Raw genomic sequence first — 27,355 nt, 5'->3', positions numbered from 1 at the left:
TCGCTGCGCTCACCAAACTATCTAAAATCAACTCCATGCGAACGTGGATAGTGGGGGTATGAAAAGGTCGGAGGACGCGTACCGCCGCCCCTCGTGGGCTCGCTTCGCTCGCCACGCTTCGGGTTGGCGTTGATACTGGGGTGGCGTTAAAAATGGGGGGGCATTTCACATAGTAATCACCCATCAGGGTGGGTGTACAATTAAAAATCGGGTCTGGGGGGGGGGGGGGGGGGGGGGGCATTTAACATAGGAATCAGGCATCAGGATGCCTGTACAATGTGAAATTGGCTATAATCGCGTTGCATTGCATACCTTAATTCCCAACACGTTACAATTATTGTATACAATATCGCATCTCGGATTTGCAATGAGATGAGATCTAGTACAAAAAGTATACGCTGCACATACTTTTTGTACTAGATCTCATCGCAAAACCGAGATACGATGAGATGCGATATTGTATACAATAATTGTAACGTGTATGGGCACCTTAAGGAAGAATTCAAATCTTCTGCCCCGCTGACACACACCTATGCACCTGATCGAACGCAATACATTGCGGTGGCCAAAAAGCATCCCTAATGTGCCGCTGACAACTGCACATAAGATGTAACGTGTATGGGCACCTTTACAAATAAATGAGCAGCCGCTGATGGCTGAGAGCTGCGCCATCAGCGTGGAGAGGACGGCTTTGCATAGCGCAGTACTATGCAAAGCTGTCCTCAAAGGCTTTCCTGGCGATGATGCGGGAGCACGCAGCAGCACTCACCACTCATTGCTGGGCCATACCACTGGGCGTCTTTGAGCTGAAAGCCGCTCAAACATGCTGTTTTGAGTGACTTTCAGCTCAAAGTCGCCCAGTGTGTATGGGCCTTTAAGCTCCTACATCTTTATTTCAATTAAAAAACATTCAAGGTGTATGATACATAGCAATGTTCCACAGTATTAATATAATAAACAGGATTAAAAGTTTTCATTAAAACATTAATGCCCAAAAAACTTTTTTTTCTTTCAAATTTAAACAAATAATTCCCCCCCCCCCCCCCCCCCCCCACCACTGGAAGGAGAACATCCCAACTACCCCAATGACCCGTGCATGCATGACGTGAATCCCTAGCTAGAAGAAGCCTTCCTTACGTAGAACAGTGAAGCACCAGCCGTGCAGAGCTATTATCTGTGGCTAGCACAATTGCTGTAATTGTTATCTATTGTGCTTGAATCTCTGCATCGCACTGTTAATTTTATCTTGGTGAAGGACCTTTTCATAGAACTAGCCATTGACCTGTATCACACTTATAGACCTCCTAAGCATCTCCGTTTTTTATGTAACCGTTATCCAGTATTGTATGCAGGGCCAGTGAGCTGATTGCCTCTGCACTGCAGCAGCAGGGGTGGGATGAGGGATGAGTTCTGTCCTTTACTGTTTGGATTAATGTACAGTTTCTGTGTGTTGAGGCTTCTTGTAGTAATCTAGATTTTTTTTATTATTATTTTTGCTGTTTTTATTCAACTTTAAGTGTTCCTCTCATTCTATACAGTATTATAATACATTGAATGCTCTTTACATTTATTTACTTATTACCAGTTCTTTATATAGCGCTCACATATTCCGCAGCGCTTTACAGAGAATATTTGAACATTCACATCAGTCCCTGCCCCAGTGGAGCTTACAATCTATATTCCCTACCACATATACACGCACACACAGACATTCTAGGGTTAATTTGTTGGGAGCCAATTAACCTACCAGTATATTATTGGATTGTGGGAGGAAAAAAGGAGCACCCGGAGGAAACCCACGCAAGTACGGGGAGAATATACAACCTACACACAGTTAGAGCCATGGTGGGGATCGAACCCATGACCTCAGCGCTGTGAGGCAGTAATGCTAACCATTACACCATCCGTACTGCCCTATCATATATCATAGATGCCTACCCTCCTGCATTATGCAGGAGACGCTCTGAAATAGCAGCATTCTCCTTCTCTCCCTCATTAGTCTAGCAATCTCCTTCATGTCACCTAGCCCACATTACACTGTTACATCATAGTTACCTCCCATCCTGCATTTTGCAGGAGACTCCCTGACATAGCAGCAATCTCCCTCTCTCCCTCATTAGTCTAGCAATCTCCCTCATGTCACCTAGCCCACATTACACTGTTACATCATAGTTACCTCCCCTCCTGCATTCTGCAGGAGACTCCCTGACATAGCAGCAATCTCCCTCTCTCCCTCATTAGTCTAGCAATCTCCTTCATGTCACCTATGCCACATTACACTGTTACACCATAGTTACCTCCCCTCCTGCATTCTGCAGGAGACTCCCTGAAATAGCAGCAATCTCCCTCTCTCCCTCATTAGTCTAGCAATCTCCCTCATGTCACCTAGCCCACATTACACTGTTACATCATAGTTACCTCCCCTCCTGCATTCTGCAGGACACTCCCTGACATAGCAGCAATCTCCCTCTCTCCCTCATTAGTCTAGCAATCTCCTTCATGTCACCTAGCCCACATTACACTGTTACATTTTTGGGGAAAAAAGGAATGAGAGACAGATACATTTACATTGAATGACCAGCACCATTCCCCAGAAGTACAGTAGCTCTTACTGCTTTGGGGCTCATCTACATTTGGATATAAGTCATTTTAAAAGATTCCTGTCAGATGTAGTAGTGCACAGCCACGATTCTAGGTGCCACGTTCACAATCTCTCTTCATATATGGACTTAGACACACCCTGTGGGAGGAGCACGACACACCCCTTCAATGGGCCGCTGTGCAAAATTCTATAATCTCCCTGAAACTAGTTTTCAAAAGTAGGCAAGTATGCATTATATATACCCATGAAAATTGCTGCGTTCCTGATATATATTGTTGGATGTGTCCTGCGAAGTAGAAACATTGAGAAACCTCAAAACGATGCATTATTAAAAAACAAACTAGCACTGGAGCGTCCATGTTTTCATCTCTATGCAGCTCATTCAGCCTTTTCCTGTATGTTGCACTGTTTACGTGATGTCATCGCTCTTCTTTGTCTGTGTCTTTGATGTGACCATTGTTCAATTCATGTAACTGCTCCATTTGTTCTCTTTAAAAATGGACGTTTAGAGAGTGGAATAGAACATCATTATGGCAGACTTAGAAAAGAATACAATCTTGTCAGTATCTGACCACAAGTGCTATAGTGTATAGTTTCAAGGGTACAATTTGTCTTTGATTTAGGGCGCTGCACTGAAATATCTGCCCACCATTGTGAATGACGTGAAACTTGTCTTTGATCCGAAAGAATTAAGGTAAGTAGAGTGACATCGTTACCCTGTTAATGTAATTATATGTTCCCTAAAATAATGCTGCTGTTTCTATGGCTCATCATTTTGGATGGCCCGCGGGAATTATTTTTATATCTGCTGGCAGGCATGTTATTTTTTTATTGCGTTTTTATGTGTGGTAGTGTCTATAGCATGCCTGTCTAACCTGCGGTCCTCTAGCTGTTGTGAAACTACACATCCCAGCATGCCCTTCCTCACTATTGCTGTTAGAAAATGCGAAAATTATGCTGGGATGTGTAGTTTCACAACAGTTGGAGGGCCACAGGTTGGACAGGCCTAGTCTATAGCGGCACCCAAATTCTCAGCATGCCACCAGCTCTAGTTTACCAGAACTCCAAATATTTGAGTTACAATGATGGTATGTTCTCTGCACTGTTAGTAGCCTGTTATAACCACAAATCCACTGATTGGGGACAGTCTACACCACTCAGCAACTGATAACACAACCCTGGGAATATGGAAACATGGATTATAGAAAGTTACTGTCTGTTTAATTAAGATACTGGTTTGCTGGTCTGGGATTCTCTCCGACCAGACTACTACATGTTACTGATTATAGTTCCCCTCCTGGATAGACTGTAACTGTTCTCCTGGTTCCTGTTGCTCAATAACAACTGAGTATTCCTACAGTGGGTATGGATCATTGGGTCTACAAGATGGTCAACACCATTAGGTTGACATGGGTCTAGGTCGACAGGTCATTAGGTCGACATGGGCAAGATCGACAGTCAAAAGGTCGTCGTGGAGTTTTTCACATTTTTTTACCCGAAAGTCGACATGGACACAGAATAAAGTGCACCGCGTCCCCTCCCATGGCTCGCCATGCTTCAGGCACACTATTTTAATCTCCCACCACGCCCTAGTGGATGTTAGGGCATGAAATACCGCTTGTCGGCACATGTCGGCTCAAAACAGTGAAAAACCCTACCTATACCTACAGTATATTAATGTTTGAGACTTGCAGTGGAACCACACCGTTTACTCAAACGTGACCATCCCACAGACACACATGACAGGGCAGACTTAATACGCCGGCTGCGCCTAGCTGGAGCCCAGTGTATTTCCTATGGTCATAGTAAACGGGCACATTAACTAAATCTGCACCGTAGTCATCCGGATTAAAGCGGCAATTACTGTAGTCAGAATTATCCGTAAACTAATTACCGCTGTAAATCTAGTGACCGTCTCGCCGGGAATCCTCCGAGCTCCTGTGGATTTTTTTTTTTGTCTGTTACATTAGAACCAAGAGAATTTATAAACTAGGCATAGACTCCTCTCAGAATGAACTTACACTTATTCAGGGTTATCTGTTTGTTGTATGAAGCTGAATACAACAGTGACCGTGTTTTTAATCATCTCCGTCTTTCAAAGTGAATGTTTTTTTATATTTTTGTGGAGCAATGTAGAAAACACAGACTCTGATTATCCGGCTTTTACTGTGCTGCAAGCAAAAAATGTTTGATGTATGCAAGCTCTATGGGATAAATGTATTAGCGACTTTCAGCGGTTTAAAACTCACTGTATATAATAAATGGTGCTCCAGCCAATCTGCTCCTATCTGTGCGATGTGTTTGAAAAATGTATCATATGCAACGAGTTTTAAATAGCTAAAACTTGTTGATAAATTGGCCCCTATATTTGTTAATGCCTCCTATTTTTAACGATCTAGGCCAGTGATGGAGAACCTTGGCACGACAGCTGTTGTTGACCTACACATCCCAGCATGCCCTGCAACGGTGTTACTACTAAAACTGTTGCAGGGCATGCTGCGATATGTAGTTCAACAACAGCTGGAGTGCCAAGGTTCTCCTTCGCTGATGGAGTGCACTGTATTCCTCCAATAAACGCGGTTTATGTAACAATATCCTATAGATCAGGCACAGGGAACCTTTAGCCCTCTGGCTGTTGTTGAACTACACATCCCAGCATGCCCTACTACAGTTTTGCTATTTGGCCAAGGTAAAACTGTTGCAGGGCATGCTGGGATGTGTAGTGCAACAACAGCTGGATGGCCAAAGGTTCCACATCCATGCATGGATGTGGAACCTTTGGCCATCCAGCTGCTGGTCAGTGGAACGTAGTAAGTGGCTAAACACAAAAAACTGCAGTAATCTTCATAGTTATGGTTACAGTATGAGGTAAGATTAAATATTATATATAAAAGTTTGCTGTGCTTTAAAGTATGACGTAATATATTTTATTTAGCTTTTTTTATCCTTTAAAACATTATTCCTTAACTTTTATTTTCACAGCAAGTTGTTTACCGATTTTATTCTGAATGTTCCAAGAGATCGGCTGGTGAGGCAGAAACTTTATTGCCTCATTGAGATCGTACACAGCGACCTTTTCAGCCAGCTTGGTAAGAAGCAAAGTTTTTGCATCAGTATAATAGACATTTTAAATACACAATATAGACTCTTTTTATATTTGCTTTCTACTTTTTTTTATTGTCCATACTGTAGCTTCAAGGTCGCAGTTTAACTTGCAAAAAAATAGTTTTGCCTGTACAAAACAACTTATGTAGTAATATACTTATTAACCCTTTTTTCGTGTGTTTGTGCGCACGTTTTGCTTGCATGAACAAAACGATTGTCTAAACCAGGGGTTCTCAAACTATTTTGCTCTGGGACCCCATCAGACAATAAAAATTTATTACAGGACCCCAGCAAGTTACAGCAAAATGGTCGCCACACGTGTGGTCAGCAGTCCGCACATACATGTAGCATTGCAGAGCCAAAAAACAAGTGAAGTGACTGCTAATGCGAAGGGGAGGCAGTGGGTAATGGCGGATGGAAGAGTGTTACAGGATGTGAGGAGTCTGAAAAATCAGTTGAATTGTCTGTTACTTCAGACTCCTTGGATCACTGGTCGAGAGATCAGAGGAGTCATTAGCCTGATGATCTACAACATGATGATCGGAACCCACTTTGGGGTCGCAACCCACAATTTGAGAACCCTATGTAGTAATAGAAAAAAATTGAAATCCTATTTTGCGATAAATTTTCTCACAATTTGAATATATGACAAGCCAGTGCCCAGACACACCAGCCTAAATTCCCGGGTTGAGTCCGGGAACAACCCGGTACTAGAGCTGGTGTGAAAGGTTCCTGGGACAAATTACCGGGCTAGGTAGCAGGGTTGTTCATTGGTTCAACCCGGGGACCTGGCTGGTGTGAATGGGGTAGGGTATACTTACCCAGGTTGACGGACCTCGGTGTCCTGTCCGGCCGGGAATCCACGCAGGCGGCGGGCGCAAATGATGGGACAGGCGGTGGATGATGAGGACGCAGCTCTTCGGCGGCAGTGAGGGCGCCGGAGAGCTGCGTCATCTTCATCCGCCGCCTGTCCCGTCATTTGCGCCACCTCTTGTGTGGATCCCCGGCCTGCCCAGAGGACAAGCAACCAGGGTGAGTATTCTCACCACTCCCGCCGACTGCCCGACGCCATCCCGCCGACTGGCCGCCTCCTCCCCACCTCCTGCAGGCCTCCTTCATGCCACCTTCACACACCAGAAAATGCAGGGACTTTTCTGGTGTGAAAGGGGCTAACCCGGGAATGGCCCGGCATGATTCCTGGGCCATATTTCCGGTTAGGTCCCTGCATTTTCTGGTGGGAAATGAGTAATAGTAGGACACTGTCACTTTTTTTGTTACTTTTACCTTTGTCATTTCTTTTAAGTACAAATAATTCATAATAATGATATCATAGAAAACTAAATAATTCCATTTATTATTACTAATGACTCAACTCAGGGCCAGATTTAGTTTGCCTCGTTAATTTACCGCATAAGAAAAAGGCTGGCAGCATGAGGCTTTTACGCCCAAGACTATTCCGTTACAACCCCTTTTTCTCGATTGGTAAAATTGTGACTAACACGCATTAGCCCATACAGTATGTTCCATAATAAGTACCTGTACCTTTGATTTAACACGTTTGCGGCACCAATGATAAGGTCATATACTGCGTGTTACTGTTCAAGCTTCCCTTAGGCTTGAACAGAAATCCACTTTAAGTGCAGCCTTTTGGCTATAATTGAATAGACCTGGCCGACCAAATAATCTGCAGTTAATTACCACGGCTAATTGAATTAGGACCTTAATCTCCAGATAAATTATGGCCTTTGTTTACTCTGGATCGTATCCTAGTCTGTTGCAGACAGTAATGCATTAACATGCCATCAATCATTTTCAATACAGTATATGTTCCTTCTGGGCATGCTAGTTTACACTGTATCCTTTTTCTAATAAAGAAAACGTACACATTGATTTTGTTTAGCGTTCTGTTTCAGTTTCTCGCGGTGCAGGTGTGTCTTCTTTACTGTTACCAGCAATTTCTCCCGACTGACTGACCTAATACAGCTACAAGCTAAACCCTGACATTGCATTGTAATTGTTGTACATATGTGTCGTCATACATCTAGCCTCAATACGCCAAGCAGCGTGAGTAAATCGCCTGGTGCCGTAAAACTCTGTGAACATCTGGTGCCTTTTTTAAGTTCGATCTATAGCAAAAGATACGACCAATGTCAGAAGATTATTTTGTTACCTGGTGCGCCAAGAGTGGCTACTTGGCGCGAGGGCAGCAATGATGTATGAGGACATACCTGTATCTGTATATCATACCCCAAAGTTGTAAAGTGAAAATATGGTCATGAGCAGTGGGGGCTCCAGAGGTGCGGCTGCAGCACAGTTCAAAATTCAAATAGTTTGGAATGGCAGTTGGTGGCAGTGGGTGTTACTCCTCTGTTTGAATTGTTTAGCTGCCCCGTCTCTGAAGCCGACACTTGTCATGTGTAGGCTGTCATAAACTATATCACATAAAAATCCTAGAAAATATCAGTATTAAAGAAAAATGTATTCTGTTGATGTAATACACCTGTTATTGGTAGGTGTGTACTAAACCATTTTCCCAACACGCGTGAAGCCATGAGTTTGCTGGCACCAGTGGTTATCGATGCAATAATTGTTCATTCTATAGTCCTTTAGTACAGTTTCAGTGTGGTCTATAAAAGATCTATACGCTGACTATAGTTTTGTTACCCAGCTTCATATAACCGAGAGGCTTCTCTCTGTGGGCTGGCCTACTAATTTCCTAAAAAGATTTGTTTTGAGGAGCGGTTTCCACAAGTGGTGAAACCTTATAGCAGGTGTATCTATTCAAAGGGAGCTTTACCCTTATTTAAATTCCCTGATGACAGCTGTATTTGAACTACACATCCCGGGATGCCCTGCAAAAGTTTTAGTATAGCCAAGTAGCAAAACTTTAGCAGGGCATGCTGTGGGATGTGCAGTTTAACAACAGCAGGAGGGCCAAAGGTTCCCCATCTCTACATTAAGCAATGGCAGCTCCATTGTAATTTACGCATTATCGGGCTATAAATACAGTGCTTATTTTTATTTATTCTGTAAATCCTTTTCAAACAATCTTAATGCACATTTAATTGCTATGTAAACTATTTTTTATAACCCAACAATACCAATATTGAGCAGCGATGGTGAAAATGTCAGGACCGCTCCCATGGCAAAGCCAGTTCAGCTAGTTATATCTAAATTCATTGTTCAGATGTTGGGTCTGATATCGCCCACTGGTTCAAAATGTGTGAAAGGCATTATTTTCATAGAGATTATTATTGTTCACTGTGTAAATGGCTCTGAATTGGCCGAAACAGTATTAGAACAGATGTACAACTATTCATGACTGCAGCAAATGTCATTTGCCGCCACCTTTACAGGTTTCTTTTTTTTCATTTAATATACTGCACAGAACATTTGTAGAAGTAAGTGATAATGTTACCGTCCCTGTACAAAGGTGTTAAATTAGTTTGTGGAATTTCAAACCGCAGCGTACCCTGCCAGTTGCTTGGCCTTACTCAGTCTAAAGCATCACCCTGAGTTTTGTTGTTCCACATATATGGTTTGTAAGAGTTAAAAGAGATCCAGAAAAACTGCATAAACTGTAGGACTCTTTGCCCTCTTTGGTCGGCAGTAGGTGGCGCTGGTCCCACTGCTGTTGGCCAAAAGCATTTGTGATTTTAAAGGTCTATTGGCATTTCATTTTGCACAGTATCTTACACAGTCATATTTGCAGAATACTTGACACTTAATCCAATGAGGATGAAAAAGACAATGCCAGAGACTAGCTTATTTTGTTTAAAAGCCAAGCTAATGGCACAACAATTAGCGGGGAACACATTAAGGAAGCCCGGTCGGTGTTACCACTGGACAAACCACCAGGATTTCAGATGGATACACACACTCTATAATACTATCTGTACAATCTCTATGGTTGGAATGAAAATCTGGTAATTTATGGGAACAAATTACAATTGACCATTTGCCCCAAAACGGAAATGGGACAAAAACAGCCATTCGGATAAATTGGTTAACACAAACCAATTTTAACCAATTTGTCCAAATAAGCGTTTTCCAGCTATTGGGAGCCATTCACTGACCTGGAGTAACCGCAACCCCGCTGCTCCTACATGTTGATAATGAGCTGTGAGGGATTCCTGGGCATGTCCCCAAAGTCCATTGGCGCACTCTAAAAATATGCCCTTCCCCATCTACACAAGGTAGCTGAAGTATGTAGGAAGGCAACCTATGTAGTCATATGCTGGGACTGGAAGGTCTGTTAAGGCAACACTGAAATCACTTTTTATTAAACCTCCTATTGCAATGTAGAAGCCTAGATAAGGATGTTTTTCCCTAATACTAGGACTATACATAATGGAAAGGTAACAAGCAATGAAAAGAGTAAAAAAGTAAAGATGATGACCATTGGAGAAGATGCCCATAGCAACTAATCGGCTTTGCGGTAGCATTTATTAAGTACATTCTATAAAATGTACATATAGATATTAAGGTTAAATCCTCCTCACCTTTTTGAGGTAGTGCCGCCAGTGACCCTTAGAGGCCACTTGATGGACCAATTTAACAGAAAGTGAAACCAACATAATCTGTTTCAAACTTGCTGGATATGTAGAGAGAGAGCTGTGCAGAGGACCGTATTCAATGCGGCCAGCGAGTGGTTTAAACGGCTAGGATCGCTGAAAACAAGGCACCCTCGCAGTTTCTTTTGCAGTGCAATTAAAGTTTATTTTATTTAACCCTTTTCATGGACGTTAAAGCATTGAAGATCCATGTTAACAACCTGTTTTGTGTTCAGACTGCAGAGAAATTTTGCTTCCAATGATGACTGATCAGTTGAAGTATCACTTGGAAAATCAGGAGGAGCTTGAAGCTTGCTGCCAACTTCTCAGCAACATCCTAGAGATGCTGTACAGGAAAGACGTGGTAAGTACTGAGCGGTGCCCACTTCTACATACTGCACTGTATGAGAATATTGGGTCATGAGCATCCACGAAATGTGCCATATTCCATGCGAGAATTAAGTGCACCTGGAATGTATAACTCCCTTCAGTGTGGTACCTTGTTCCCCAAGACAGTAGTCCTCGGTCCTCAAGTTTTTTAGGTCACCCGCCAGGTGCACAGGTGTACTTATTCATTCACAGGTTGAGACAATTATTTCACTTAATTTCTGTGTGGAGACCTGGAAAATGTGAACTGTTGGGGGTACTTGAGGACCATGGTTGAGAACCACTGCCATAAGATCTTTTCTCTGTGCTGTTGGGGTCCCCTTTATATTTTCAAAGGCTCATGGTTCGATGCAATGAGTCTTATAGAAAGAGCTAAAGTGAAGAAGTTTCCCAAAGCAACCAATCCGCTTCTGTCATGTAACTAGTCATGTCTATGAAATGATCAAAGCACATTTTTGTTTTTTTGGGTAACATCTTCACTTTGTCTCTCTTTAAGGCTTTATAAATCTCCCTTTAGTTTAAAATGTATTGTTATGGACTTATCCTCCTACTTAAATCCACTGATGCGATTAATGTCTGCTGTTAGTACTTGAGGTCAGAACCCCAATGACACTGGGTTAATGGTGCAGCAGAGATGGTTTCGAATGGAGCCTTTGTAAGCCTTGAGGAAGAAGAAAGCTGCCTACAGTGTCCATTTACTAAGCCCTGGAGTGACATTGTCCAAAGAATCAGCCAACTAATTCCTAACGGTCATTTTTCAAAAACATCCATTAACATAGCAGTTAGTAGCTCATTGGCTGGTAGTTTATCTCTGTGCGCTTTTTTTTTTTATTCCAAGGCTTTGTAAATAAACCCCTTTGAGACTTACAGTGACTATAATTTTGCCTCCTAGGCACAAACTCAAGGGGTTACAGTCTGGAAGCAGTTACCAAGCAAGACGATAAAAAAAAGATCAGTAATGTGATGAAAATGATTGAAAGCAGTCTGGTAATGGAAGGGAACTGAACTAAAATATAGGGGAACAGTGTAATTTTCTTTCATTTTGGTACAGATGAAAGTGCTGCATGTTTACAGCTACATATAATTCAACAGTGCCATTTTCAACACTTAGAAAAATGCATGAAATAAATTCACAAACTCTAATGTGAAATGGAAAATATACACTTTTTATATGTCATTTGGTGAAACAAATGCCCATAAATTATTATTCTGCCTCTGAAAATTTGATTCCGTGCATTTGTAGATATGTTTTATTGACGTTGAATTATTTCACCTACAGGGACCAACGCAGCGCCATGTCCAGATAATTATGGAAAAACTTTTGAGAACCGTAAACAGAACAGTTATATCTATGGGACGTGACTCCGATCTCATTGTAAGTGTATATTTAGTAAAATGATTTTCCTATTTTTGTTTTCTTTTGTTGTTTCATTTGCTGCATACAGGTTAGTGCTAAGTTTTAAACAACACTTGAATCTCCAGTACTGAAGTCCCCCTGCAAAGAATGATCTAGAAAAGTGGTTCCCAACCTCTGTCCTCAAGTACTCCCAACAGTTCCTGTTTTCCAGGTCACCCGTGGATTTTTAAAATGTGACAGTTGGTGATACACAGCACACCAGTTGGATGGCTTGAAAAACATGAACTGTTAGGAGTACTTGAGGAACGGGGTTGGGACAACTTATCTAGAAGAGATTTACATAGTGGGGGTAGCATTTGATCGAACATCATGAACCTTGACAAATGACTGTGAGGGTAACAGGTGGCTTGTTAAAATACCAAACTGACATGCTTAGTGGTGTGTTCTTTCCTGCATATAATGAACACCAGATATATAGTGCTTATAGTACATCCTTGTCTTTACCCATTTGAGACAATATTACAGGCCCTGAACACGCTTATCTCTACGCATACCTAGCACTGCTCAGATTTTATTACCAGTCTGCAAGAAATTAATGAGAAATGACAGCTACATAAATAGTTACTATGGTGAATGTTGACCTGCCATACTGTAAATCAATTCTTAATTTCTAATTCCTGCTCTGCTTTAATGTTTCTGTGTACTGAGCCCTCTTACATATATGTCATGTAATCCATATTAATAGGTCTTTAACAGTTGTCATCCCTCAGAATGTTGACCCTTTGTATTGTTGCTTATTAGTTCATAATGATTTAATAGTGACTTAAAGAAAATAAATATATGCTCAAGAAATGTTGCATGTAGAGTATTTAAATGATCATGGCTTTATACAGTACTGTAGCTGATGACCACTTTAAGTTTTATTTATTGGTGCCAATAGTTTTCAATTTCTCCATTTCTTATAAATGGATATCTGAATAAAATTGATAATTATTTCATTAAAAATGTAAAAAATAAAATGTAATTTCACTCAATTTTTTTAAGATTATAACCGATAACATTTATTTTGCATAGGGGAAGAACATTTTTTTTGCACAGAATAATTTTCTGAATCGGATGAAAAGGGCCCAAATCGCACAAGCGTATGGGCACCTTAAGGTGCCATACAACTTGAATTTTCTAGCATTTTTTTTGTCTCTGTGTGTGTGTGTGTGTGTGTGTGTGTGTGTGTGTGTGTGTGTGTGTGTGTGTAAATATCATTTTAGCATTGTGTAGAAAAATATTCATTTTACTTACCATTGCAAATATGAATACGTTATAAATCTTTCCTAAGATATATACATGCTATAAAATACAAATTAATAACAAAAATAATCATCCTAAACAAGAGTATTAAGTTATCTTCCAATGCACCTGATTCATAAATATTTATTTGAAGCACAGCTAATTAAGTGAAAAATTGGAAAAAATCAACCTTTATTTTCAAATTGAAACCAGAATTTAATTGAATGTATTATTCTACTGAATTAAGTATAATATATGGGCAATACTTTATTTGGGGGCATCATTTTAATTGTGCAATATAAACATATGTATCTTTAATAAAAAAAACATTAAAAAATACAGTAATATTTCACCCCCACCCTGCAAATAAAACAATTGCACTTCCTTCTTGGCACATTATAACTATATTCCCTTCACACATACTAGTTTATACACAAAAATAATTAATATTTTTTATGTACATTTTTAGTAGCCCTATTAAGTTATTCTGACATTATTTCTCATAAAACATCTCTTTTTTTTTCCTGGGCATGATAACAACTTGTACAATATTAATTAAAAAATGTACAATCCATACACTTGCTTCAAATTATCACACAGTGATAGCAAATAAAGCACCTTGTTCCAATTTATATATCCCAGCATTGAAAAACCACTCAAAGATCAAACATGCATTGTTTTTTTCTTATCTTCTAAATAATTAATTTAAGTTTTAATTCCTTACACTCCCACTGTTGTAACTTAAACTGCTTGTTACATTCCAAAAATGCAATTTAGATATGAATTGCCATTTCATATCCTAAATCTAAAGTGTAAATTAAAATTAAAACTTTATGACCCGTTCAATAATCCCTAACCCTATTAAACATTTTCTAATGAAGGAAGTTACACTGATGTGTTTGTGTAATATATGTTTCACTTCATTCCCAATATGCGACAGCTAATTAACAATGTGCTGTTTTTATTCATTGGCTTTCCTTTTCAATGTTAATGGATTTGTAACCAGGTATTTTTGAACATCTTGAGAAAAGAGTGTTAGTTGAATACGCAGTAGACTTTTTACGGGCCAGATCAATTAGATGTGGGTAGAGTCGCACATTTTTCATAGGTAAAAGTGCACAGAGCTATTACTGTAGGTAAATAACACCGAGGCAGCAGTTCATGCTTATGTTAATTACTCTGTAGAGTAAACCCCAATTAGCGTGGTGCGTTGATCGTGGGTCTCTAATTGAATAGCCCCATTATTTTATCCATGACACTAAGCAAATTTTGTGAATTTGTCCCTTAATGTAGTGAAAAATTCTGTATAAATTTCTTAACAATATTAAAAATTAATCATGAATACAACCCGTATTCTGTTACTCTTTCTGGGAGGCTACTGCTGTGAAAATATAATAGAAAAAAACGTAAACTTTCTCTGCATCCAAGCAACTTATGAACTATATAGGGTATAATGTAAATTTATATTATTTTTTTTTCTTCTTTTTTTTGGAGGAGGGGGTTAGGGGCATAGAACAAGTGTAATGTATTATTATGCTATGATTTAAGAGATTTTTAAGTACGTCCTAACAATTACAATCAAGTATTAAAGATTGTAAGGTTATACTAAGTAGTGAAACAACCCACCATTATTTGTTAACATTGCATGAATTAAAGATTCAATTTACATTTAATTGCTTCCTTTAAAATTAGCTAGAAAATACCCAATATACATATTTCGCTTAAACAGACGCTGACTAATAAATGTAAATTGCACTTCTCTAAATTAAACCTTTTTTTTTTAAAGTCGTAGATCTCAATGACCTACTGTATTGTAACAAAGTATAATGCCAAATTAAAGCGAAAAATAAAGTAATAAATCTTGGCTTCTTTTACATTGGTATGGCATTTGAGACTTTAGAATACAAAACAGTATAATGTTAAGACCAACAGTAATCCAACATTAGTTATGAAATGTAGCCAGACCGTCATTGTTTTTGGATTTTTTTTTGGGTACGAAAACATTAGAAATTAGATCTAAGAAAACATAGTGTCCTATAGCCTTGACCCTGTCAACGAACAATGAGATTAAAGGCATGTTCTGACTTTGGGATATGCCTGGCTGCTCGCACTTGAGCAATTTAAATGTCATTTTTATTCTATTAAAATAAGCGTGCCAATGACTGAAAAATATAATTCAGTAGCATGGGAAGGCAAACCTGTTTAGTCACATCTTTTGAGATTTTCGCCGGTCTTCGACCATTTGAAAATTTGTGCTTTCTCCAAACTTTGATGTGCTGAGAACTGCACTCATCCCCTGCTTGTGTTTTGAAACAAAGTATTAAATGAAAGACCCCTTTTTTTAAAATATAAGGCTATAATTTTTCCTCTTTATATTCATGTTTCAAACGTAAAGTGAACTGGGAACCAAATTATAGCCGTAGGTTTTTATGCGGTACCAGTGGAAAGAAAGAAGCAAAAAAATTCATACCATAATTTTTCTGTCTTTTTTTTTTTTTTTTTATCTTCACTTTTGGTAACAAAAATTTGATATCCAGATTTACATCCCACAAAGAGGACTTCTAGGAAAAGTTGGCATGTTGTGATTTTTTTTATACCTTGCTTCTGCCATTGAATTGCAAGTATAAAGGCCTTTTTGGTACGCACAGTAGGTATCTGCATACTGCCCAGCCATATCCTTCTTCATAACGTCATGTTAACAAGATCCATTTGTCGATGATCTGTCGTATTTCAGGTATGTGCCTCAGAAGGCCACAGGCTTGATTTTTATTCTGTATAAATATATTTTTTTCCTGTGTGTTTTAGCTAAAGAAACCAGAGTTTCCATCTTCCGTGTTTTTTTGATTCTGTTTTAGCTTTTTGCTTAGGAGTTGATGTGTAACTCTCAGCAGGGTAAGGCAAAGGTGCAACCTGAGTTTCCTCAATGGGATGGAGTTTTTTCAATACTGGTTGTAGTTTGTCTTCTTGCTGCTTGAAATCCAACTCGACACTGAAATGTAGAAGATGCCAATTAAATCACGGACTTCTCTTTTCAATCAAAAACAAATGCTTTATGAATCATAGATAATAAGCCAAGGCCATATACTTGTTTGCCACAGGTCCCCGTATAGAATGTATTGACCAAACTTTGCACAAACCGAACCAAAGGCCCCTAATTCTGTTTCAAGACCGTAGATCTGTAGGGCTCCATGTTTAAAGACTGAGCACTCTTCTGTATAAAACGTTTAATAAAAGATTGTTAAGTAATACATTTTAACCATTTGTTTGTCATTTTGTCAAATTCTAATAATCAGAAAAACCAAACTAAAAGAACATTTATTGTGATTATTGGAGGAATTGGATATCAGTAGGCTGCATGTGCTCAAAGTATTTGTTTTAGGATTGGATGTATGTATAATACTGATGTGCCCACGTACGTCTAGCCTCCGTTTGCATTAAATAGCCCTTATAGCCGTGCCAATGCATCTTTTTGCAACATTTTCCTTTAAATAGCATCTTATGTGCAAAACGGAGCAAATGCATAAGCAGCTTCTGCTGATTAAAATAATATGAAGCATGAATGTATTCTGTGCGACTAGAGCTGAATCTGCATACGAATAAGGCATTTCATATGCAGATACAGCCGCATTCACACACTGAATATAGGAATGCAGCTTACATTTATAGTAGCTCAAAGCGTTAATGCTTTTTGTATCGCAAGGAGGATATATATGTATGTGGACACATCTGGATGACTTGGAGAGAGATAAAGTTGATGAAGATAATGTACCAGCCAATCAGCGCCTGTAATTTTTTCAAACATCCTGTAACATATCAGTTAAGAGCTGATTGGTGTGCACTTTATCTCTCTTGTTATTGTATCTCTCTCCAAGAGACCGCTTATTCCATAGTCTAGAGAGATACAAAGCAACGCTTTCAGAAACTTAAAAAAAATGTAAAATAATATTAAGCTTGCCACAATGGAACTGATTAGCAATTAGAATGGTAAGAGTGATCAAAAGGGAAGATAAACAAGTCACTCATCATAATATCCCTGTGCTTGCTAATTATAAAGCAACGCGCTGGTTGTTCTCGGGCAAAGGCAACTGTACAAGAAGTAGCCCGATACCATGTCATTGTAACTTGGTCTCCGTAATAAAACATTTATAGCAATCATGCTGCTTTCACACTGCAGAAATGGGTGAAGACCGGGTATTTTTAAACGGCACTTCAAAACGGGTCTGAGCCATAAAGACCCTTCAAACCCCTTTCACATTGCAGGTGAAAACTGTTTTGAATAGCATTTAAGTACCATTCACATTCAACCCGTTTAACCCCCAAGGAACACATTTCAAGACATAGAAATAGAGCCGTTCACACTGCCAAAAAAACAACTCTGAAACGGGTAGGACACTGCTTTTTAACCGTTTAACAAATACCGGTATTTGTTAAACGGTTAAAGCACCCTGGAGCTTTCACACTGCAGCTCTACCCGTTTTAAAAGGCTTAAAAAACAGCAATTTACCATCTAAGAGCTGCAGGGTGAAAGGGGTATTAGTGATCTAGCGCTAGTAGCAGATCCAGTGGTGATCCACTTTAAAATAAGAACATTAACATCTTTCAACATTCAATGTAGACCATTTCTGAATTAAAAAAAATGACAATTCATTTAAGCATTTAAACCAGACTGTTTGATTTGCAAAAAAAATTTGGGTTGCAAAAGGTTAATGAAATGAATAGTAAAGGAAAAACGATTAAATTGCTATTGATTATTGCTAGTGACTATAAATATCAGTGGTTATATGTGGGATATATTGCGATAGAGGCAGATCTTCTCAAATTCGGTGAGCCTTCTATTACCAGTCCAATGTGTTTTCTTGAGAAAAAGGCTCTTTATTGTGATAACAACTGCAGCTTTACAAATATATGATATTTTTGTTAGTTCCGTCTGTTAAAGTGCGCCTACAGTACTGCATAGACTTGGTAACACAGCCTATTTATGAAATTGGAATTCTAAATATTTCTTAGCTCATGAGGCGAACCATTGCTGTGCAATAGCCTTCATTATCTACTGTATAAAAATGAAAATTTGTCCTTCGATCTGTCTTTCTGTGCAAATCCACAATTTACAAGCCAAGATCGTGAAATTTTACATATTGGTGTATTAAAACACGGCCGAGGCAACAAAAAATTTTGAAATCGAAATTAATTATGGTTAATTTTGAATGAATGAAAAACCACAATGGTACTTGTTTAGTTTCACAGTGGCAGCACGGCCGCCATGAACTTCCGGGTACAGCGCTCACCAAACTATCTAAAATAAAGAAATTAACTCTATGCCAACATAGATAGTTCATACCCCTACTATCCAAGTTGGCATAGAGTTGATTTTAGATAGCATGGCGAGCGCAGCGAGCCATCGAGCCCGCAGCGTGGGTGAGCAAAGCGAGCCCCGCAAGGGGACTCAGACGCACGGCCGCCGCCGCCGTGAAACTAAACAAGTTCCACCACAGTATTTGTTTTATGCTCATTCTGGTTTCCAAGATCACCAATCACACCCACTGATACAAGCCAAACACAAAAAAATGCTCAGTGCGACTCACACCGATGAACTGATTGACGATAATCTCTGAACTGAGCAAAATTCAGAGTTCTATCTATCTATCTATCTCTATATTCTAATATATAAAAGTAAAAATGTGTCTGTCCTTCTGTCTTTCTATACAAATCTTGAGTTTACAAGGGAATATCGTATTACGAGCGTACTCAAACATGGCAGAGACAACTAAAAAACTTTCAAATAAAATTAGTTACGGTTAAATTTTATTTTTTTAAAGCCACAATTGCTGTATGCTCATACTGTATGTATGTTCCAGCATAACTCTGGAATGACTGCAGCAATTTACACCAAACTTGGTACACATATTACTTACAATCTGGAAACAAACACTGTGGGGTAAGACGCCCCTAACACCCCTAGGGTGAGGCACCAGCACGCAGTATTTCAGCATACAGCATAACTCTGAATGGCTGGAGCAATTTACACACAAGACTTTTTATCTGTGAATAAATACTGTGGGGGTAACACACTCCTAGCACCCCTAAGGCTGAGGCAGCAGCACAGAGTATTTCATCACAAAGCATAACTCTGGAATGACTGGAGCATGTTACACAAACTTGGTACACCTATTAATTACAATCTGTGAACAAATACTGCGTGACTAACACCCCTGGGGGCAGCAGCACAGACTATATCAGGACATGCATGATACTGTATGTCAGTGATAACAGGGCTGCATGTGACAGGGAAAGTGACATGATGTGAGGAGGGGAATGGAGGGAGCACGAACCCACACACAGAGTTATATAGTGGCAGTAGCAGGGTCCCCCAGCAGCACAGAGTATATCAGGAGATGCATAATCTGCTGCGCTTTAACGTAAATTAAGGAAACAGCTAATGTTATTTATACTGTGTTTAATATTTAAATGGATTCTTATAAACTAACATTCTTAAGATCCCTGGCAATGCTGCGTACTCCAGTTAGTAACCTTTATGTCTGTAGCGCCATTGCATTAAATGGCAACCAACAGTCAGCAAATGGTCTTTCCCATCAGTCTCTGTACCCAGGGTAGCTTACAGTATAATTCCCCCACTACAGGCAGACTGACCCAAACTCTCACACATTGGAGCCATAACCCATACTACCTCCTACAGCAGGGATGGCTAAACCGGTCCTCAGGGGTAGATTTATTATAGCAGCGCTAAGAGTGCGGCTATAACACTCCCTGTTTTGCCTCAGTAGCGAGGCGAAGCAAAAGGGGGCACTGACAAGATCTACTAAGATCTTGCCGCCGAAGCGGGGGAGCGCTAACTCCCCCCTCCGGCGATGCACTGTCTGCTTCTTCCCGGCCGGCTGGACTGCGCATGCGCGGGATCTCGCTACTCACGCGAGATCCCCAGCACAGCTCAGAGCCAGCAGCAGGGACAGCGCTGTCCCTGCTGTGGGCATAGGGCATCGCCGCCTGCAGCTGTCGAAGTCGATAGCTGCAGGCGGTGGAACGGTCAGCGATGCTGACCGTTCATAAATTAGGTTTCACTGGTGAGCGCTGTACTTAAAATAGTACATGCGCTATGTCACAGCCCCCCACCGCCGGCGTTACAGAGGGTTTAATAGATGAGGGGAAGAGCTATCCCCTGCTTTAGTGCACGGGGATAGCGCATATGCCCCACACCGACAATTAATAAATCTACCCCTCAGTATCTACCTTTTTCTCCAGGCCAACTTTTTAGATCTGTAGAGTGTGTCGGTGTCAGGAATGAATACAGTTGTGGTCTATAGCAGGAATGAATGCAGCATGTATATCAGGCCACCTGTGGTCTATAGTAGGAATGACTGCAGCATGTATATCAGGCCACCTGTGGTCTATAATAGGAATGAATGCAGCATGTATATCAGGCCACCTGTGGTCTATAGTAGGAATGACTGCAGCATGTATATCAGGCCACCTGTGGTCTATAGTAGGAATGACTGCAGCATGTATATCAGGCCACCTGTGGTCTATAGTAGGAATGACTGCAGCATGTATATCAGGCCACCTGTGGTCTATAATAGGAATGAATGCAGCATGTATATCAGGCCACCTGTGGTCTATAGTAGGAATGACTGCAGCATGTGTATCAGGCCACCTGTGGTCTATAGTAGGAATGACTGCAGCATGTATATCAGGCCACCTGTGGTCTATAGTAGGAATGACTGCAGCATGTATATCAGGCCACCTGTGGTCTATAGTAGGAATGACTGCAGCATGTATATCAGGCCACCTGTGGTCTATAGTAGGAATGACTGCAGCATGTATATCAGGCCACCTGTGGTCTATAGTAGGAATGACTGCAGCATGTATATCAGGCCACCTGTGGTCTATAGTAGGAATGACTGCAGCATGTATATCAGGCCACCTGTGGTCTATAGTAGGAATGACTGCAGCATGTATATCAGGCCACCTGTGGTCTATAATAGGAATGAATGCAGCATGTATATCAGGCCACCTGTGGTCTATAGTAGGAATGACTGCAGCATGTGTATCAGGCCACCTGTGGTCTATAGTAGGAATGACTGCAGCATGTATATCAGGCCACCTGTGGTCTATAGTAGGAATGACTGCAGCATGTATATCAGGCCACCTGTGGTCTATAGTAGGAATGACTGCAGCATGTGTATCAGGCCACCTGTGGTCTATAGTAGGAATGACTGCAGCATGTAGATCAGGCCACCTGTGGTCTATAGTAGGAATGACTGCAGCATGTATATCAGGCCACCTGTGGATCTATAGTAGGAATGACTGCAGCGTGTGTATCAGGCCACCTGTGGTCTATAGTAGGAATGAATGCAGCGTGTGTATTAGGCCACCTGTGGATCTATAGTAGGAATGACTGCAGCATGTATATCAGGCCACCTGTGGTCTATAGTAGGAATGACTGCAGCATGTGTATCAGGCCACCTGTGGTCTATAGTAGGAATGACTGCAGCATGTAGATCAGGCCACCTGTGGTCTATAGTAGGAATGACTGCAGCATGTGTATCAGGCCACCTGTGGTCTATAGCAGGAATGAATGCAGCGTGTGTATTAGGCCACCTGTGGCTCTATAGCAGGAATGAATGCAGCACATGTTTGAAAATGTGACAGTTGGTAATGACTGCACCTGTGCACCAGCTAGGTGGTCTGGTAAATTGGGTCTATTGGTGGATCTCAAGGAGCAATTTGGCCAGCCCCCGTCCTACAGTATCTGTCCCAGTTTTGGAGAAAAGTCACATCAGAATGATTGTCCCAATTCGCACAGGCATGGAAAATGTATTTTCAAATAAAACTCACCCCCATGCTGCGCCATTGACGAGACCACCAACGTATAGCTAACCCACCAGTAGCAACCCAAATTAGCAGAAGATTATACAGACTACACACAGACAGGCAAGTACAGGAAGATGGATAACTGCGCTAGATGTGTGACAATGGGTTAGGTATTTAAAAAACGGTACTTATGTAATATCTGGACTCCCATTTTTCTTAAGAGACCGCGTCCCCTCGCGGGGCTCGCTGCGCTCGACAACGCTTCGGGCACGGTGGCTCGCTGCGCTCGCGACACTATATAAAATCAACTCCATGCGTAGTTGGATAGTAGGGGTATGAAAAAATGGGGTGCATTTAACATGGGAGCCCAGATAATACATAAGTACCTTAAAAACTAATTTAATATTACATGAATGATAACATATTGACAAAGACAATACACATAAAAATCAATAAGTAAAAAATAATAAAAAATGTCAATGTGATAAATAGGTACAATTATCTTTGTTTGGATAGTCACCCACTTACTTTGTTTGGATAGTCACCCACTTAGCCACCAGTACTGGTGAAAAAGCCGCATTTAGCGGTGAAACGCGTATTTTAAGACTTGGATACAGCACCCACCACATCGAATTACTGCCGATTCCTATCCAGCGGCTATTACCCTCGGCAACATCGCACCAGAGGCATCTGTCTTTATTCACTCGCCGTGGCTCAGATCTTCTGGTGGAACGCCACCTCCTAAGGACCCGACTTCAATTTCAAAGCAGTGAGAGGAATTTTATTCCGCTAGGATTTTGGCAATTCCATTCCATACCTTACATTTAGACGGACTTCCCCAGTACTGGTGGCTAAGTGAGTGACTATCCAAACAAAGGTAATTGTACCTATTTATCACATTATTGACATTTTAAGTAATTTTTTACTTATTGATTTTTATGTGTATTGTCTTTGTCAATATGTTATCATTCATGTAATATTAAATTCGTTTTTTAAATCCCTAACCCATTGTCATACATCTAGCGCAGTTATCCTGTACTTGCTTGTTTATATTGGGGAGTGACTATCCCCCCTTTTCTCCTAACTGCTGCTCACAGCAAAGCACCCTCCCCTTGATATCTTGATATCAACCCAACGCTATACACACAGACAGGGCCTTGCTTTCTGACCTTAAATACAAGTGTACCAAATCTGATCCGCAACTCTGAATGCGGTGTTGGAAAGCATAGGAAACGACATTGAAAACAGACTTTTTTTATTTTCTGTTTTCCTTTTAATACTCAATAATTGCTGTGCATGGTACTGATCTTTCCCTTAAATGTAAGATCAAACATGCAGCTCCCTGCCTGCCATTGCTACACTTCCCGATAAAAGAGAAAACTTGAAAAGTAGACACAATCTATATTCAAATGTTTTAGTCTGACATATTTTTCTGCATCTGGCAGAACATTGCAGATAGTACCCAGGGAACAAACAATAAATATGTAATGCAGTTGTTGTTGATATATATAAATGACTGTCATCTTGTCATACTACACGGAGGGTATGTAAAGCCTCTGTATATCTCTCTCTCCAGCTCACAAGACCCTTTACACTAAGCCCACCCAATTTTCCTGAGCTCTCCCTACAGCCCCTCAAGAGGGTTCACTTACGATTTGGCACTTGATGTGCCACTTTTTACATGTAATAAATCACATGCAATTTATCGCATGTAACTCATGGGAAGGGGGGGGGGGGGGGGCAGGAGAATAAAAAAAAAAAAAAACATTCAAATGAATGGGTGGCTTCTGATTTGCTGAGAGAGCGCTCTCAACCAATTGGTGGCCGCCCATTCTTTTGTATGTGTTGTTTTTTTTTTTATTCGCTGCCCTCTAGGGATGCAGAGCGGGTTAGCGTCTCTCCTGCCCGACGCTTCCACCTCTGCAGATAGGTGTGTGCCATCTAAAAAGCACCCGCGATGTGCCCCATCTTCGTTCCGGTGCTCATAAATAAAATTTAGTTGAGACTGACTTTTATTTGCAAAGGCAGGAGATGGTCAGCGACCATACAATGATTTCTCCCACAGGGCGGGCGTTCGGACGGGAGGTGTAAAACAGCGAAGGACCACTACTTAGCGAGTGGTTACCTCCAAATGATTATATTATTGCCTTGTCACATAGCTGACCGCCAGGTAGATTACATATGTGACATATATACAGATAGAACCAAGCATTCCTCCATTTGTACTTTTGCAGAACTAGATGCTATCAGTTAATGAACAGCCCAGGAGAATGTGCGCTTTATATTTGTTAGTATTGCATTATCACAGATCATTTAGCCGTTTTATTTGACTCCCTATGATCATTATTATCGCAGCATGATATGCATTTATACCTGTAGAGAAGCATTAAATTCATTTACTGTGTTTGTTGTATAAATGTGTTGATTCTAGAGGAAGGTCTACGAGCGTCCGACGGGCTCTCTGGATGTGTCGCGCAGTTATGTCATTATTTCGCTACATTCCTAATCTATTGTTTGTTTGTTTGTTCCACTTTTGTAACAAATAACAGACCCGATAAAAGGCTTCAATATTTTAAACGAGACAATCGCATAAACATGTTAAAATATTTGCCTTTCTTTCTCTATTCATCTGTTCCATAACAGATGGGTCTGCTTCTGGTTGGCAGTCAGCCGGTGTCACATATTCTCAGTGTACAGTAATCTGGAATCCTTACTTGTTAGATATGTTTTATCTCCGAATGATCCGGCTTTCTTCTGCGGCAGACGTCAGGGGCCACAGGGATTACATTGGGTAGAGAGTGAGGTCACGACCTTTCCAGCACCAGAAAGGATAAAACTTCTGGACTGCCCAGAGACAGCCCTGGCTCCTCCCTCCTCTACCCCGCCTCCTAGGCTAGCTTACTTTCAGTTTTGATTGTGCTGGCAGGAGCCAACACGCATTTTGAAAGGGCTGCTGTTAAAGCAGCTTAAACTTCGTTTTTAATTTTTTTTTTTATTCTTATTTTTACACTGACTGGAGTCAGTGACAGAGCAGCAGCGCTGGGGGTCTGTTAGATCCCTGCACTGCGCTCCATCACCCGGGACCCGGCAGCCCAACACCACCCACGTGGCTCCCACAAGCGGAGGTGTTCGGCTGGCTCTGAAGCACTGGAGAGCACAGCCGCGACGGGGACCGGGACATCAGCGGTGACAACCGCTTTCAGGTAACGCGCTCCCCGCTGGGAGTGCGAATGCGCACGCAGTTATAGCGGCTGAGCAGCCCGGTGGGGGGGATCGCCGGGCTGCACTAGCAAGCGGCCAGAACGCCTCCTTTCACTAGGTGTGCACCCTGACCCGCTGGACCACCAGGGAGACTTTGAGTGTGGGCAGCGGCGTCGGTATGCGGGGCCTCCCGGCAAGCGCCGGATCCCCGCCATTTTACCGACGCCGCATGAGTCATGAAATCCCGGTGGCCATTTGCTAGTAGGGGGAGGGAGCCTCTCCTCACACAGCCCCTCTCTCGGAGACAGGAGCTAGGATGTACCCACGTGGTTTCCAGCCCTGATCTCTTCCTGCCTGCCTGCTGCACGTGTAAGAAGGACACAGAGAGCTCTCTGCCAGTCTGGAGTTCCATCTCTTCACTGCCGGGCCATATGGGCAAATCCCACCTGTACCTCTCCTACTGGAGCACAGGGTACAGTACTTTATGCTCCTGCCGGCCTATGTGCTTTGCGGAGCTCAGTGCCACTTTTATTATTATATGCATTGTGCTGTGTCTCATAACTGTGTTAACACCATCACTGCATGTCAGAAGTATAGGTGTTAGCTGTACCAGTTTAGCTGCCTCTTGTACAATGTCAGAGGACAGCGATAGTGACATAGGGACTCCTATATTGGTGTCCTGCACACATTGCAAGGCTGGCCCAAGTACCACCGGCCAGCCTGGGCATATGAGTATAGCCTGATGGCGCGGTTACCCTTTCAAAAAGGGACGCCATTGTAAGGACGGAGTCCATGGTACTTTCCCAGCTATCAGGCGGTTCTGGCGGTCATTTTAACATACTTGCCGCCATTGCACGCTGCTGGAGGCTCCTCACTGCTAATGCCAGGGCTGTGCTCAAGCTTGTCCTGGTTAACTGCATATTGAATGCAGCTGCTCCCCCATGTTCTGTGTTCAGACAGTGGGGTTTAGAGCATAGTGGGACAGTATTGGGCTGTATGTAAATTAGGTCATATCACTCCTGTGTTATATACCATGGTGTTGTTGATTGGCCTGTGGCAGCTCATCTCCTTATACTGTCTCTCTTATCCAGTGATTCTATCTCTGGTTACCTATACCTACTCTCTCTCCCTGTGTGTGTGTGTGTAGTGTATATATTGTCAGGTGGAAAGTGTATAACTCAGTTTACATTGTCATCTGAGGCCTGAGGCCATATACCCTGTTGCCTTGCCTGATGTATTTTTCCTCCGTGACATAGAGATCGTTAGATTTCTGCAATAAGCCTCTAATTGTGCAATGTGTATCTGCTGGCTGACAAAATAAAAACCCCTTCTTGCTTTCTTCCAGAAAGATACTGTGTTCTCAGATTACAGTTTATGGGGGGACAGTTTGCTGCCAGCTAGGTCATACAGAGGACAGCAGGAAGTCTTATACCCTGCTATCAGGGTGACACAGAGGTCACTGCCTTACTCTAATGCACAGATACTGAGGGTAACATTGCACTGTCACATACAGAGGACAGCAGGAAGTCTTATACCCTGCTATCAGAGTGACACAGAGGTCACTCCATTAATCAAAGGCAAGGGCAGCAATGTCTAATGCAGGTAGCATGACTTGTATGTTACTAACTCATGAGTTAGCAAAGTTATCCATAGCAAGTCAATTAGAAATCACAGTGTGTGCAGCCATTACAGTTCTGGTCCAGACACTTGGTGTAAGACACCTCTGCTAACTTTTAAACCCTGTCGGAACATAGTCCAGGCCTGTTTTACCCTAATAGAGCAATAGCTCAATCAGCAACGCTCCCGTCTCTTAAGTAGACAAGGCGCACGGCTATAAGGATTCAGTCCCCACAATACAGGGGTTATTTCATGTTCTGACAGGGCACTATGGCAAACGTCACCAACGGTGGACTCTGAGATGTAATTTCTCCACAGGATAACCTTTGGTATTCCTGGTCATTGGAAGTTGGAACATTGCACTGTCACATACAGAGCTGGTTGTGGTGTGTACGCACAATACAATCCAGTGTGGGATCTGAC

At 41.5% G+C, this 27,355-nt stretch overlaps 2 protein-coding genes across 2 annotated transcripts in view; one reads left to right on the top strand and one right to left on the bottom strand.

The window, feature by feature from the left end:
* The window catches only part of DOCK1 (dedicator of cytokinesis 1), a 342,756-nt gene that overhangs the window by 121,038 nt on the left and 194,363 nt on the right, over positions 1–27,355 (top strand). Inside the window, exons 24-27 of the mRNA XM_083149518.1 lie at positions 3,226–3,296; positions 5,585–5,691; positions 10,497–10,624; positions 11,927–12,022. Coding sequence (XP_083005644.1) covers positions 3,226–3,296; positions 5,585–5,691; positions 10,497–10,624; positions 11,927–12,022 — 402 coding nt within the window. The remainder of the gene's footprint in view (positions 1–3,225; positions 3,297–5,584; positions 5,692–10,496; positions 10,625–11,926; positions 12,023–27,355) is intronic.
* INSYN2A (inhibitory synaptic factor 2A) overlaps positions 13,481–27,355 on the bottom strand; it is a 62,392-nt gene continuing 48,517 nt past the window's right edge. The window contains exon 4 of the mRNA XM_083149519.1: positions 13,481–16,277. Within this exon, the coding sequence (XP_083005645.1) occupies positions 16,094–16,277 (184 nt within the window). The 3' untranslated portion in view covers positions 13,481–16,093. The remainder of the gene's footprint in view (positions 16,278–27,355) is intronic.

The sequence above is a fragment of the Crinia signifera genome, chromosome 6 (genome assembly GCF_055691185.1).
Source record: "Crinia signifera chromosome 6, ASM5569118v1, whole genome shotgun sequence".
NCBI lineage: Eukaryota > Metazoa > Chordata > Amphibia > Anura > Myobatrachidae > Crinia > Crinia signifera.
This window is presented reverse-complemented; position numbering and strand designations above follow the sequence as displayed.